This window comes from Poromitra crassiceps (genome assembly GCF_964638095.1).
Source record: "Poromitra crassiceps genome assembly, chromosome: 11".
Lineage (NCBI taxonomy): Eukaryota > Metazoa > Chordata > Actinopteri > Beryciformes > Melamphaidae > Poromitra > Poromitra crassiceps.
In genome coordinates this window covers 4,012,948-4,029,975 of record NC_139643.1, presented here as the reverse complement: position 1 = coordinate 4,029,975, position 17,028 = coordinate 4,012,948, and the positions used below count along the sequence as shown (strand labels likewise).

The window sequence follows — 17,028 nt, the reverse complement described above, 5'->3', positions numbered from 1 at the left end:
TCCCTGCAATTCTCCAATGAGCGGACAATGCATAATTTTACGCTTAAAAGGCGTGGTTATAATGGTTGAGGCTGAGTTTAGCGCCGATACCAAGATATCAAGTGCGCCTTTCCACGCCCACTGCTTTGCGCTGCGGCTGGCGCTCGGCCTAGAAACTGCGCCGCTGCAACGATAGAGCCCATAGTGTGTTCACAAAATCTTAGCAGAAAAGAATCCTCGGGTCTTGAAAGATGAGCCAGAATCCTCAAAAAACCCCTCTGGCAGAAGCTAACTACAGTAAAAAAAAAACGTCTGGCAGTGAATGTGTTAAAAAAACATAAAGAAAGTATATTTTACCATACACTTAACATACTAAAAACATATATATAATGTATATGTTTTTATGGTAATATTAATTGGCTGACATATAACAATCTTAGAAAAAACATATAAAGAAAGCATACTTTTCTTTTAAATTAAATGCATTTTACATACAAAAAACATAGATATAATGGTATATATTCATCTATAAAAAGCATATGTCTCATATAATTAAAAATTACAAACATTATATTGAACATGTATGGAAAAGACAATTTCCCATGCACTTTCCTTATATGCTACATACATGATGTTTACTTGATTTATATATAATTACCTTAATTCTCTTATATGAGGAGAATATGAAAGGGGCCACTTTCAAGAGTTTACATATAATACATACAATACATATAAAACATAAAGATTTGCTATTGGAGGTAACAGGACTTCATATATGTTTCTTCTATTTGTTTTTCCATATGGGTTATATATGTATTTTTTGGGGCTGCCCGTCTCGCTGGCAGCCATCTGGACATGTCCAGAATCTCCCTGTGGCCAGTCCGCCCTTGTCATATTACAATAGGTGTAGGTGTATGAAATGAAGCAAACATAATCTGTTTGTTAAATCTCAACCAATAAGCTGTTGAAATGTTATACAAATACTCGGTAGACTCTTTGTTACCCAGGCATTATATTTTAAAGTCTAGCCTATAGGTTAAAAGTAAAGGTAAAGTCCCACTGATTGTCATACAATGTGTGAAATTTGTTCTCCGCATTTGACCCATTCCCTGGGGGAGCGGTGAGCAGCGGCGTGCGCCGCGCTCGGGAATCATATGGTGATCTCACTCAGACTGTGATTTCCTTCTCATAAAGTCACTGAATTCACCATTACCTATTCATCTGAACAGTTTATTATGTTGTATATGGTATTGTTGTAATCATTTACCATGAAAACATAGGGGTAGGCATCGCATTTTCTGTGTTATCATGTTTGGTTCAGGAGATAAGATGCAAAATAAATAATTTGGTTAAGGTGGAAAGTAAGATGGTCGCGATGGCAACCAACCACAAGGCATTTTTGCGATGGCTCCCGGTCTGAAAATGTTCAGAACTCCAAACTTTACAAGTGTACCCAAGTTTCATGCTTTTATGAAAAAGTTAACGATTCACCCCAAATTTGGCACATACTGTATATCACCTGTACGATTAATGAATTTACTTATCAACAAAATTCAACTACAATTAAATTCAACAGATTAATCGATTATCAAAATTATCATATTAGTTGCAGCCCAAATCATTTGTTTACCACTGCTTCATATTAAGCCACTCTTATCGACAGTCTCAAGCAGTGATACTCAACCCGAGGCTCTAGAGCCACATGCGGCTCCTATATGGGTAGTTGTGGCTCTTTTAAGTCCTACTTGAAATAAATAAGTGAATACAAATCTTTAAAAAAGGGACAAAAGGGAATTTTGTGGATTGCGGCTCTTGCAACAATTTTTTTGTGTCAATGTGGCTCCTGAGTAGGGCAAGGTTGCGTACCACTGATTAGTTTCATTTTACATGATGTTATCTATTCATACTTGGACTTCCTCTTCCCCATTAAGCCTCTAATCAGGCATCTACAGGAAACCCAAACTAACTTCACCACAAGCAAAGCACATGCTGCAAGGACTACTATCACATCTAGACAGTAATAGGCATACCATGGCAACTTATATGACTCAGTGCGCAGATGTGCTGCACCCTTGTGCCTCATAACATACTCCAACCAGAAGATGGCACTGTCCATGGGCTTTAGCGGTGTGTCACGATGAAGCCGTGACAGTCTGTGTACATCCTCTCTGTAGTGCTTTTGTGGGTCCAGAATATTCCTCAGCATATGGGTCAGCGACTCAACCTCCAAGGTAGTCACTTCAGCGATCTCTCCAGCTCCCCGGGCTTTCAAACGCACCATGTTGTCAAACTGGTCATACATGAGAGGGATGCCCAGAACCGGAACTCCATGGTAGATGGCCTCGTAAATGCCGTTAGTACCTCCGTGAGTGACAAAACCCCTGGTTTTAGGGTGACCCAGTAAGTCATTTTGAGGCAGCCATTTAAGCAGCAAGGTGTTGTTACCCAGAGTGGGGGGTCTTTGTCCCAAGTGTCTCCACACCACCTTCTGAGGGAGGCGGGCAAACGCAGAGGCGATGACCTCTGATATTTCAGGGCCGAGGTCACCGAACAGGGTCCCCAGAGACATGACGACCACCCCGTGCTCACCAGAACTCTGCACAAAGTCCTCTAATTCTGATGGGAGAGGCTTGGAGGGACTGCAGTGGAACCCTCCTGTGTACACCACATTGGGCATGGTGGGGCGAGGGAACTCGAATATGAAGTCACTCCTCATTAGCCAGAGGTCAGCTCCCTGGATGAGAGACAGGACGTTGACGTCATGGTCAAAATAATGATCACAGACGGCCTGGTAGGGAGGATTTGAAACAAAGTGATACACGAAAGCATGTATGCCATGACAAAAGATGTTATTGATTCTTTGAAAGAAGTCCATCCTGTCAGAGTTATGAGAGAACAGTTGAGGGATGTAGGATAAAGGTGAGGGAGCGATGGCAAAGTGTCCCTCTCCATTGGGAAGCCAGCGCACATTGAGGACCAAGGGAAGCTGGAGATAGTGCGCCAACAACACTCCCACTGGAAATGCAGGGTCAGTCAGAACAAGATCATACTCGGTCTCCTTCAGCTCATTTGTCAATGTCTTATTCTCAAAAATGGTGGTGATCATATTTGTCATGACCTCATGGGTCTGCCCTAGCAGGCTGAAAAGATTCCTATAGAAGGTCAAGAGTGCCCATGGTGAGCCTCCACTCCGTTGGATCTCTATTGACCTCTTCAAGAAAGAGTCCATGATTGTCTGGCTCTCTATGTTCTGGGGCTGCTCCTGTGGGATGATGGTGATGGAGGTGTAGAGGGGCGACTGCTCTGAAATGTACCAGCTGTTGGAGGAACGTAGCACGGTGATTTGATGGCCCCGAGAATGAAGCTCCTCCAGCAGAAGTTTCATGTTCAGCCAATGGCTCCCATCCACCGGGAGAACCAGCACTTTCCCACCGTCACAACTGGAGGACAGAGCTGCTAATAACAGGAGCATGGATGCCAGGGCTGGATACGACCCCATCGCTGTGTAAGACACATAAAAGGAAACGTTACAAATCACTGCAAGACATACAATATACAGTGCTGAAGGGAATTAGGGCCACATTCCTGCCAATAATTCCTCACCATGACATAAATGAGGAGCTTCCCTTCAGGGCAGTTCCCAATCAGATTGGCTTTCTCAGTTACTTACCATCAACAAAATTCAAGCCCAAGAGAATGACTGAGTTGGCATCTGTACATGTTGGCACATGTACCTCAGTCAGTGTTTGCTCATGGCTAGCTCTACACATCCTTCTCCAGGGAAAAGCGTGCTAGCAGCATGAAAGTACTTATTGAAGGTGATGAGGAGGGAATAACCAACAACATAGTCTATAACAGAGATGAATGGGCAACTGGCATGTGCCCCCCGACCTCATTTTTGGGCAAAGCTTTAATATTCCACTAACTTGGTAAAAAAAAATATTCCACTTACTAAGCAACTACGTTAGACCACTCAAATCTGTGTTTTTCTTTTACTGTATATCCCAGAACATGGCGCTAATGGCGTTAGCATTGTCCATCCACATACAGTTTAACGATAGCATTTGAGCTAACACTATTGTAACAAACTATATCCAGGATGCACATTGCACATTTTTGCCACTGTTGACAGGCTGACAAACCCCCCCCCCCACAAATTGCCCCTGATCTTCTATCCAATGTCAAATGCAATGAATTTGCGACCTTCTTTAGGGATAAAATTATAAATATCAGACTAACTATTTCCACATCAAGAACAAATGTGGCTCCGCCGCACCCACAGAATAGGTGCTTAATTAACATGACTCAGTTCAATGTCATTGACCACAAGAAACTAGAAGAAACGATACGAGGCCTTAAATCCTCATCGTGTTGCCTAGACACCCTGCCAACAAGCTTTCTAAAAAATGTCTACAGTTGCCTGGCGACCGACATACTGAAGATAATTAATACCTCTCTTCTTACAGGCATTTTTCCAAAATCTCTAAAAACTGCAGTTGTTAAGCCCTTGCTAAAGAAGCGTAGCCTCGACCCCTCTATAATCAGCAATTACAGACCAATATCAAATCTTCCCTTTATTAGCAAAATACTCGAAAAAACTGTCTACCAACAACTCAATACCTTTCTATCCTCCAATGATCTCCTAGATCCCTTCCAATCAGGCTTCCGACCCCATCATAGCACCGAAACCGCGCTTATCAGAGTTATAAATGACATCCGAATGAACACTGATTCAGGTAAAATCTCAATCTTAATGTTACTAGACCTCAGCGCTGCCTTTGATACGGTTGACCACGAAATTCTATTGGACAGACTGGAAAACTGGGTCGGGCTTTCCGGCACGGTCCTAGAGTGGTTCAGATCTTATCTGCAAGACAGGAACTACTTTGTCTCCATTGGCACCTACACATCTGAACAAATCAAAATGACATGTGGGGTACCCCAAGGATCAATTTTAGGTCCTGTCCTGTTTAACCTTTATATGCTCTCTCTGGGCCTAATTATGCAAAAAAACAAAATAGCTTATCATAGCTATGCAGATGACACCCAACTCTACATAGCCCTCTCATCGGATGACTATGCCCCCATAGAGACACTGTGTCAGTGCCTTGCGCAAATTAATGATTGGATGTGCCAGAATTTTCTCCAACTTAATAAAGACAAAACAGAGATAATTGTCTTCGGCAAAAAAGAAGATAGGCTCAAAGTTACTGCTCACCTCGAATCCCTATCTCTGAAGCCAAAGGACCAGGTAAAAAATCTTGGCATTATTATTGACTCTGATCTAAATTTCAACTCCCACATCAAGCTTATAAGAAAATCTGCCTTCTATCATCTAAAAAATATAGCAAAGATTAGAGGCTATGGGCCCTATTCTCCCACAAGCCTTCGGCGCTGAAACGGGCCTTAAACGCAAAAAAACGTGCCTTGCGCCTGTTTTGGGACAATATCAATATGGCTTTACGCTGCCAAATGCGCTTTAGGCCGAATGGGCGTGGCGCAGTCCCAGAATGGGCCAAAGTGGGCGTGTCGGCCTTAAATACCAGCGTACTGCTATCTTCGCACCTGCCGTAAATTTAGCGCTTTGCGCCTTTGAAAACCAGGCCTATTCAGTGCGCCAGTGCACTTGTGCCTCTCCCCTGTCACCCTTCTCTGTCTCTCTCTGAAACCAGGCCTATTCAGTGCGCCAGTGCTCTTCTGCCTCTGAGTCACCCTTCTCTCTCTCTCTCTGACTCCCTCGCTCAAACAGACACAACACATAGCAGCACCCAGCTTCCCATAGGAAATAGCAGTTGTAAGTTTACTGCCTGTGAATGTCCACTCCCAGCATGCAATTGGGTCCTCCATTTCGCTACTAAATAGCAACCAAATGAGCCGAAATAGATATAAAAGGTAGATCTAAAATAATGTGTAATGGTAAGACAACCTGCAATTGTAGAACATTTCAATATTGGACCAAATAAAACATCGAAATGAAACACCACCCTATGTGAAACATATATGTCCTCTTGAGCCTATATATACCCCTTGTGACAACGTGATTTAGATAAGTGACAGCGGAACGCGCTTCTGTGATGTGCTATACTGTGATGTCCGCTCCAATAACTTGGCCCTACTTGACATTTAGTTTTACAATAAAAACACATTTATGCAATGACTTTACATAATGTAGGGTATATTTATGTGCATCATTCTACCTGCAGCAGGGGAGAGAAAACGATATCTTTCTGGACAAACTTTCACCAATCTAATAGGCTATATTTTTCTAGCTGATGCGTTTAGTACATTATTTTCACTTTGATCTTGCTATAGTGTAGCGTATTTACATGCTTGCAGTATTGAAACTGCAGTTAGATTGGTTTGAGAAGCATAATAATATGGAATAATAGCCTATAATGCAGACAGACAGACTGGATGAAGGGAGGGGGGGGGGGGGGGGCAGAGCGTTTGGCTTTCGTCTGGTTTTGCGGGATCACTGGAATTGGAGCTAAAAAGGCAAGCGTGCGATTCGTTTATTGCAGTTATCCAATGAGCATGACGGTGCATAATTTTACGCTTAAAAGGCGTGGTTGTAATGGTTGAGGCTGCGTCTAGCGCCAGCACGACGATATCAAGTGCGCTGGTCCACGCCCACTGATTTGAGCTGCGCCAGCCGCTCGGCCTAGAAACAGCGCCGATGCAATGATAGGGACCTATATGTCCAAACAAGATCTTGAAAAACTAATTCATGCTTTCATTTCTAGCAGGCTAGACTACTGCAACAGTCTTTTCAATGGTCTTCCCAAAAAAGCTATTAAACAACTACAGCTCATTCAGAATGCGGCTGCTAGAGTTCTAACAAGAACCAAGAAAGCTGAACACATTACACCAGTTCTCAAATCCCTGCATTGGCTGCCAGTAAATCTTAGAATAGACTTTAAAATTCTGCTAATAGTTTACAAATCTCTCAACGGGTCAGGCCCACACTACATCTCTGAAATGCTTCTACACTATGAACCATCCAGATCCCTGAGATCTTCAGGCACTGGTCTACTAATTGTCCCGAGGACCAAATCAAAACATGGTGAAGCCGCGTTCTCCCACTATGCCTCTCATAACTGGAACAAACTGAACACATTAGATCTGCCCCTACTCTGCCTATTTTTAAATCCAAGCTAAAGACCTTTATGTTTACTCTTGCTTTTAACTGCTACTAAACTACTGCCTCTCTCGGCCTGTAATTAAAAAAAAAGATTCCTGTACATTTCCAACAAATGGACTGTGCATGTAATAATAATACTGAAGAATGCCTTGTAACTTATTTAAAACAGAAATAATGTTTCATGTTTGTTAATTTGAGTATATATTTTAACTAAAACTGTCGGCTGTGTTTTTTATGTGTTTTTTATATGTGCATTGCTTTGCTGCTTGTTTTTTCGATTATTTTTTTGTAAAGCACCTTGAATTGCCTTTGTGTATGAAAGGTGCTATATAAATAAAATTTGACTTGACTTGACTTAACATTACTAATGTGATTAATGTAGCCCGTGGAATTGAGTACCACACAGGACACAATTACTTCTTTGGGGTTACTTATCCCTTTTTTATGCCTCCGCCGGCGATAGCCAGCCCGGAGGCATTATGGATCCGGGTTGTCCTTCCCGTACGTACGCCTGTCCGTGACCAGTGGCGTGCCGTCCATTAGGCGAACTAGGCAAATGCTAAGGGCGCTTGAGCCGTTACGGGCGCCAGAGAGGGTAAAAAAAAAAAAAAAAAAAAAAATTTTTTTTTTTTTTTTTTTTTTTTTTTTACAAATACTTTTTCATGATAATAGGCCTACTATTATTTTACAATAGTAGACAAAAATAAGAAGAACAACGTCTTAAGTCTTTAAATAATAGTGAAATCATTTTTCTAATTCTGGCTTTCTGGCTGCCCGGGCTGCAGCACTTTCACCATGGTCCCTAATCCATACCACCCCACCCCCTGCGCGGCCGCGCCCCGTTCTACCTGCTCGGAGCTTTTTCCCAGAGTGGGGGAAGGGAGCTGGAAGGTGGGTGCTGAGGGTGCTGCAGCACCCCCTGGTGGCAAGAAATGGATTTTCGAAATTGTTGGATTTGGCTATCTTGTGTTTATACCACCAACAAGATGCATTAAAAAACAGTTTGTGCTTCTCAGCTCTAATCTTATTTCATACGCTCTCTCTTCAAAAGTGTTTGATTTTCATCATAATCTGGTTTTCCATAATAATAATAATAATAATAATAATGATAAGTTCAGTGTTTATGCCTGTGTTTCTGTCTGTTGTAGTGTAAAACGACTAAAGGGAGAGCAGGTGCTTACATGAAAGTGAGTGAGAAAAGGAGAAGATACTGAATAATGACATCACAACAGTATAATCCTAATGTTAATTTAAAATTAAATATTCTTCTAAATATGGATGAAAGTCCAAAAAACATAAAATTTTCTTCGGCGCTGCCCTCACGGGCAGCACCGAGAGACCCTTCCTTACAGCACCCCCTACCTAAAAGTACTTCCAGCGCCACTGGGGAAGGGCGATTCTGAGCCTGCACTGCAGTGCTGGATTAGCTGCGATATCATTTTTATTACATTTTCTTTGGGGGAGGGGGGGGGCACCAGTAAAAATCTTGCCTAGGGCACCAACTTGGTCAGGCACGCCAATGCGGTCCGTCCGATGTTCGTTAACGCGATATTTGCCTCAAACATCGACTTGGACTCAAGGATGAACTGATTAGATTTTGGTGGTCAAAGGCCAAGGTCACTGTGACCTCTCAAATGCCATTTTCAAGCTTGTTAACGCGATATCTCAGGAATGCCTTGACGGAGTTTCATCAAATTTGCCTCAAACATCGACTTGGACTCAAGGATGAACGGATTAGATGTTGGTGATCAAAGGTCAAGGTCACTGTGACCTCTCCAACACCGTTTTCAAGCTTGTTAATGCCATATCTCAGGGATGCCTTGACAGAATTTCATCAAATTTGCTTCAAACTTGAACTTGGCCTCAAGGATGAACTGATTACATTTTGGTGGTCAAAGTCCTAGGTCACTGTGACCTCACGAACGCCGTTCCGAAATTCATTAACAATGGAATTTCTTCTGATTTGGCTCAAACATCGACTTGCACTCAAGGATACACTGACTTTGATGGTTAAAGGTCAAAGTTCAAGGTCACTGTGACCTCACACACCCAATTTCCAAGCTCTGTAACGCAACATCTCAGGAGCGCCTTCTTCCAATTTGCCTCAAATGGCGATTTGGACTCAAGGCATAAATCCGCGGTGCGGTCGTTCTAGTTTTATTTTATATGACTCTTGGTTTGTGAGTAATAGCTTTGGCAGTGAGCTGTGCAACTTGCTCAACAATTTGCCTTAGCCCTTGTTCACACAGGACGCCGAACGTAAGCAGAACTGAAGCTTGAAGCAGGCACAAGCTGAACGTACGCCTTACCGTTCACACAAGAACTCACTCTTTTCCTCTCAGCGCCTATCAGAATCAGAATCAGAATCACTTTTATTGCCACAGTATGCAAGTTACATAGGAATTTGTCTTAGTATGCAGCGTAGCGGTCACATCAATATATAGAGATAAGAAGTAGGAAGATAACTAATAGTCAGGGATCCACAGGCCCAAAAGCTCAAGAAAATGGGTTGAACCTGACATGGCATGCTATACTTTTTGTTTTTGTTTTTTCTATTAATTTGGACATTAAAGTCCACTGAATGAGAGGTCTGCTCTGCCGGAAACCTTGCGAAAAAAAGTTGTGGCCATTTTTGTATGCAGCCTTTATTTTTTGACCGAAAAATGTGAAAGAGTCTTTTTTTTTATTAAAATACTCCATGGGTTGCATAGGCTGTCAATAAATACATCCCAGGTACACAGAACACGTGTGTTGACAACCAAGTCAAGAAATACACTTACAAAACCTTTCCAAATTATTTATAGCCATTTTTATTCAAAAAATCCACCTGTTTTTTTGCATTTTTTGCATTTTTTTCATCTTTACTTCAATGTTAATAAACTATGCCCTGATATGACATCAGCCAATGTGTCATTCTTTTCAGCAAACATTATTGTCATTCAACCGTAAACTCAACTAAGAAAGTTGGAAAGCCCTCGTGGCTGAGTGGTTAAAGCCTCCTGCTTTGCAATCAGATGTTCAGTGGTTAGAATCCACCACTGGGTTTTAGCAATTTCTGTCCCAGCCCGGAGGTTCTCTACAGGTCCGGTACCATGTAACATATCAGTGGCGGCTGGTGAGATTGGAAACAGGGGAGGTAGCTTCAGAAAAAAAATTGGGCGTTTTTTTTTTCTCTTTTGCCCAAAACACCCAAATCTCATTTTAAATTAGCATTAGGATTAGACTGTTGTGATGTCATTATTCAGTTTTAACCATCAATAATTGTTCCTTTTCTCATTATTTCATTTCTCAGAGTAAATACTGTATATTTATTTCGAGATTTTTGTCAATTATTTGTGCTGTTATGGTTATAATTAGCCTAGTTACTCACTTCTACACTATCTTAGATTGTGTTACTTATGGATGGCATGGAATTATAGTGAAAATGGATTATCCCCCCTTTTTGCTGGGGACCCCACTTTGAAAACCACTGGCTTAGGCTAGAACTGTTGCGAGAAGGTTTCAGGATTTATCTCTATGCATTAGGCTGTGATTACTATTTATATACATCTATTTATTCACATAGATTCATGATATATTATGGTATACAGCCTACCTGTGACATCAATGTTTTGATTAATCTGCGCCAGTACCGAAAATGTAGCCTATTACTGCATGACTGATCCTATGATGTCATTGTAATCACACTCAGGTGTGCTTTCACAAGACAGGTGTTGTCCATTCAATCAGCCCACCTGTCTTTATAATGGCTGTCTTGCACTGTTTGTATGATAAAGTCTATGGCCGAAACTGTTGTCAAATAGCGTTAAATTACACTTTATTGCATCTGGAACGAGAGTGTGCCTTCCCCTGCACTATCAACATACTCGTTTAGTTACATTCCAATTCATCAACTTTGGAGCGTAATTTACCCCCCTTCCCAACATGCTAGGTTGACATGCTTCGTCCCAATCGATTCCTTATTTCTTCTACTTTCATATGGTATAAAGATCACCACTCACGCTTTAAAAATGAGCTCGCTCTCAGCCATCGATTTACAGGCCAAATTCAGTTAAAAAATGTGGGAATTTAAGGTTGCGGGTTTTATTATAAAAAATTACAACATGAAACATCAATACGACAAAAATAGCGCTGCTCGGTGAACCATTTCCACGCCGAATTTAATAGAAGGCTCGGATAACTTGAAATCAATTGACTTACTTGCATATCCATGCCGTCTGTAGTGGAACCGCTGCAGCCGAGACGTTGCAAATATTCCAGTTTTCTGACATTGCAAATATCCCAGTATCGCGCCGTAGCAAGGCTCCCGCAACTCGAAACTCGTTTTGGGTCGTAATCCAATGCAACGACAGTCTGGCTTGTGAACACTTACTGATTGATAAAAAGTAAATAAAAATAAGGGGGGAAATATAATATGCTGCTACTGTCGTCAGTAAATGTCGTAAATCATTCTTGTCAGGTCATCACATGGGTCATCACAGGCAGCAAAGTGGATTTCACTTCCTACTTGATTCAGCATGAGAGACCAGTGGACGATACAATGTCAAGCTTAGCAATCTACCCAATCAACAACCAATTTGGTTGAATAAATTAATTGATTGGTAAGGGCGGGTCCCTGTCCAGCTCAATCTGATTGGTTGAAAAACACATCACTCTCACATCGTTCTCTGTGAATTGCAAGTGTTTTTCAACCAATCATATTTTGCATTAGATAAATTACCAAGTAAATAAACGCCCACAGGGGTAATGTTTTTTTACCTACCCCCTGCAGGCTGGGGCTAGACGCCTGTCTGCATGGAGCTCTCCTTTCCATCAGTGCCATACTGTGCCATAGTGTCACTGTTATTGAAGCATTTTAAGAATATAATGGCTGAAAAAATGAGCGTCTGCACATCAGAAAAAACACATTTGATTGATATTTTATTATAAAAAATGAAAAATGAAAAATGAAAAATGAAAAATAAAAAATATAAAAAATGATCAAAAATAAATATTATTATATAAAATCCCCAATCTAATAGAGGAGGACCATCCTCCTATGCCTCACTGGAAAAACCTCCTCTGGTGTACAGTAAGCCACTCTGTATAACACTCAGTGTACAGTAAGCCACTCTGTATAACCCTCAGTGTACAGTAGCCACTCTGTATAACACTCAGTGTACAGTAGCCACTCTGTGTAACACTCAGTGTACAGTAAACCACTCTGTATAACACTCAGTGTACAGTAAGTCACTCTGTGTAACACTCAGTGTACAGTAAGCCACTCTGTATAACACTCAGTGTACAGTAGCCACTCTGTATAACACTCAGTGTACAGTAAGCAACTCTGTATAACACTCAGTGTACAGTAAGCCACTCTGTGTAACACTCAGTGTACAGTAAGCCACTCTGTATAACACTCAGTGTACAGTAAGCCACTCTGTATAACACTCAGTGTACAGTAAGCCACTCTGTATACCACTCAGTGTACAGTAAGCCACTCTGTATAACACTCAGTGTACAGTAAGCCACTCTGTATAACACTCAGTGTACAGTAAGCCACTCTGTATAACACTCAGTGTACAGTAAGCCACTCTGTATAACACTCAGTGTACAGTAAGCCACTCTGTATAACACTCAGTGTACAGTAAGTCACTCTGTATATCACTCAGTGTACAGTAAGCCACTCTGTATAACAGCATCAACTTAACGCCTAAAATGTAAATGTCAAAAAATCCTTTAGAGTTCCTCACCTTTCTTCTTTTTGTAAAGTGTGAATCCAATGGCAGCAAGGATGATGATGACAGCAAGAACAGCCACCACAGCAATGATGGGGATGGTCACATCAGCAGGGACTGATGAGAAGATAAATAAATAAATAAATAAATTCAATTATTAAATCAATCAAAGAAAGGGCCTGTACATGATGAAGCTGCTATGAAGATGGACCTGAGGTACAGCTGAGTTACTGTATTACAGTATCATCTCATCTGTATTAGTTTAGCTGTTGTGATTATGAAGGTATCTGCAGGTTTCAGAAGACATTTTTAATACAGTGAATTTTAGACCAATTTAAAAACCAAAATAGAGAAACAAAGCTGTCAAAATGAGCCTTTTTCTAACTGCACATAAAGACAGTTGTGAAGCTATAAAGGGACAGTGTCAGGAAAAGGACAACAGGAAATTAAATGTTAGCAAAGTGTATAAGCAACGTTAGTGAAGTATTTTATTTATTTATTTAAGCATTTATTTACCAGGGACAGTGTACATTAATCAACATGTCAGTTTGCACATCCATGTAAATATACCAGAGTTAGCAAGAGAGCTAATTTTCATCTGTAGTCCCTGAGCATGGTGGTAAAAGAACTAGGGTCAAGGGTTCATATAAAAAGTAAACAAAGCAATATAGGATGAGCTAAAGCATACAACATTGCAAGACAGCACAAGACAGACACTCCGTAAAAACATAACAACCCATAATGTCACATTACAATACCAAACAAGACTAACAGGACAGTACATAGAAACAATTAACAACAATTAAACCAAATCCATTAAAACAATGCAAGTAAAAATTGAAAACTAAGAAAAGCGAGTGTGAGTTAGTATGTGTATATAAGGTTAAATAGTTAAATGTGTGTGCAGATTTGATTTGATTTGAGCCACCCCTTCAATCTGTATTTAAAAATGGAAATATTAGGGCTCTCTCTAATATCAGTGGGGAGACTGTTCCAATAGTGGGCGGCTCTGACAGAGAAGACTGATTGTCCAAACGTGGACCGTCTAAATGGGACGACACAGTCTCCTCTGGACGCCGCCCTTGTTGCTCTGCCGTTGCTCCGTCCTTGAGTTATGAACTCAGAGAGTGGGGGAGGAGCAAGTTCGTGTAAGATTTAAAAAAATAGACAGGCATCTGAAAAATGTTTAAAACGATCAAAATTAAAAAGATTACATTTATTTACAATGTTGCAGTGGTGGTAGCTGTTGGGCTTTCTATCCAATATTTTAAGTGCTTTTTTAAAAAGAGACTCAATTGGTTTCAAAGTTGTAGAGTTGGCTTGAGACCAGCTAGTGAAACAGTATGAAATATGGGAAAGGATAATGGCGTGCATGAACAGGGTAGCAGCTGTGGATGATACAGTAGGTACGGGCGAATATGACGGAAATTGGCCAGGTTGAATTTAACTGTGTTGGTGAGCTTTTTTACATGTTTTTTGAATGATAAATTTGAGTCAAGGATGATCCGTAAATATTTGAACTCTGAAACAACATTGAGTTTCTCCCCCTTAACAAAAACCTCAGGGTGATGGGCTACAGTGGACTTACAGGATAAATACATGCACACGGTATGTGCATGTAGACACAATGAAAAAAACAACATAATACTATTAGCCTTATTCTGTATCAGTGTAAGGGTGGACAGACAGTCACTGCATGGTGAAAAAACATACTGCATTTAGGACATTTTAATACTTTCTAAGACTTTAAGTTTCAATCATTTATTTTCAGAGTTTTTCATGCTTTTAAAAAATGGAGATACCATGTCAGGGTCACATTATCTGAACAACAGAGTTGGGGTCCGTTACTCAAAAAAGTAATATATTACACATTACACATTACTTTCAAAAAAAGTAATGCCTTACTTTACTTGATTACTCCCTGGAGAAAGTAATTTGTTACACTACTCGTTACATTACTTTTGCGTTACTCCGTAACATCGCCTGAGATGCATTGTCACGTAATTTGCCAGTTAACAATACAACATTAATCCTTACATATATGCCCATGTATTAGCACAAATCTCTATCGTAATAAGGTAGGTTGCAAAACTTTTCCTGTCTGATGGTGGCTGTCCGTTCCCTGCCATCTGTATTTTGCTCAATATGTTTCTGAAAAATGGCGATTTCATTCTACTGTTGAAACTGGCAACATTTCCTCTACCATGTAGGAGGAGGCAACACGCCTGTCCATCTCTGATTTTGATGTTACCTGGTGAAAAGAAAGCTTTTGCTGCTTGCTTGGGGTCGAGGCAGGCGACTCAGCTTGGGTCTGCAACCAGCTTTGTGTTAGCATGTTTCCACTGCAGATGCTTTGAGAGGTTTATGTCGTAGGCTACCGTAGCTAGCTGCTTCTGTCCAGGGCGTTTGCAGTTTCACATTCTTGTCCTTCCGCGCAACAAAAACTTGTTGTAGAAGACGGCGCTTTTTGGCAGATTGCTGGCAGACTATTATGGAACATACGCACTGCGCCCACTTCACTAGAACACGTTGTATTTACAAGGGGTATTTACAGACCCCATCGCTGTATGTGGGTTTCTCTTATGGTTTACGTTTACATTTAATTTAATTTAATTTTGTCCAATATTCCGATATTCCAGAATTGCATGTTGTGTTAAAATACATATTATTTATATCTAACACTCTTTAGCCTGATTTAATTGTAAAACAGAGTGTAAAAAGTTATGCACAGCCTTCTGGGAAATTTAACCCGTGGAAGAGGAAAGTGGGCGGAGTTCCCAGCATGCCCTGAGGGTACTGTGTTTTTGTGTCAATTGTTTGTTTGTCAATGTGTTTTGGAGGTTAAAATGATTTCTTGTTCTATATGCATGATGTTAGTTATCTGATAAGCTATGTGTCGACTAATAGTGCTGTTCTGCATGCTAATACAAAGTTGAAATATTGGCACCATGATTGATTCTGCTGTGCAGTTAAATGACCCGTCTGATTGGACACAGGATCTGCTATTAAAACGGAGATCTTTTCTCTCTGTACTTATCTTGCGCATGCAACGAGGTAAGCGTTTGATTAGTAACTGTAATGTGATTACTGCGCTTAGGTACAGTAGTGCCTTACACTACTCGTTGCCGACAAAAGTAATGTGATTACAGTAGCGCTCCCCCAACTCTGCTGAACAATGATCCTGGGATGAGTTTAAATCTGATCTTAGCCTAACTTGTCCTAATAATGTCTTAACATGTTTAACCTGAAATTCACAGCATATCTTTCTATGCAAGTCAGACTTACGGCGGGTTTACACATACGCCTAGAGCGATGCTTTAAGCAACGCTTTAAGCTACGCCTACGCATATAGGCATTGCTTCATGCACGCCTGGCGCCTATTTTCGTTCACACAGGACGCCACACTGAAGCCCCGCTCTGCGCTACGCTGATCACATGAGCCAGGGCCGCCGCACCCTATATGCAGAGTATGCAGACTGCGTAGGGCATCATGTGACTGAGGGCACCAAAAAAAAAAAAAAATTTTTTTTTGGTGCCCTCAGTCAGGCCACTCACTGAACAGCAGGCCAGGCGCCGCCTACTGGTTTACTGGTGGTTTTATTACTTTATTCAGGGTTAAAGTGGGTGCATCTCATTGTAAAATTGGAGTCGGCCCAAATTGGGCTTCAAACGGCCCAAATCTGGCTTCAACCGGCCCAAATCTGGCTTCAACTGGCCCAAATCTGGCTTCAAACGACCCAAATCGGGCTTCAAACAGCCCAAATCTGGCTTCAAATGGCCCAAATTGGGCTTCAAACAGCCCAAATTGGGCTTCAAACAGCCCAATTTTTTCGCCGCCGCCCTTCGGACGCCGGCACGCATCGGCCCCGTATCGGCCTGGCCTGCTTTGTATCTAATGCCCAGCCTGAATTATGATCCCAGTCCGCCCCTGCTTGCATGTACAGTTTAACAATCACTTGTTTGCTGACATGTACAGTAATTCTAACAATTGTTTGTTTGCCACATGTAATGTAATGTGAGATACACTAGTATCGTTCATAATTAATGATTTTGCAGTCTTTCGTTTGACAGTTATTGAAAGTTTTGCGGGAGGGGGGGGGGGGGCACCACAAAACAATTACGCTTAGGGCACCCAAATGGCCAGCAGCGGCCCTGACATGAGCAGTGGTTTTTTACACTTTTCAGATCTGA

At 41.3% G+C, this 17,028-nt stretch overlaps 1 protein-coding gene across 1 annotated transcript in view; it reads right to left on the bottom strand.

The window, feature by feature from the left end:
- Positions 1 to 435: 435 nt before the first annotated feature.
- LOC310785553 (UDP-glucuronosyltransferase 2A2-like) overlaps positions 436 to 17,028 on the bottom strand; it is a 19,314-nt gene continuing 2,721 nt past the window's right edge. Inside the window, exons 3-4 of the mRNA XM_083646671.1 lie at positions 12,853 to 12,954; positions 436 to 3,480 (exon numbers count right to left, since the gene is read on the bottom strand). Of these exons, the coding sequence (XP_083502797.1) occupies positions 1,877 to 3,480; positions 12,853 to 12,954 (1,706 nt within the window). The 3' untranslated portion in view covers positions 436 to 1,876. The remainder of the gene's footprint in view (positions 3,481 to 12,852; positions 12,955 to 17,028) is intronic.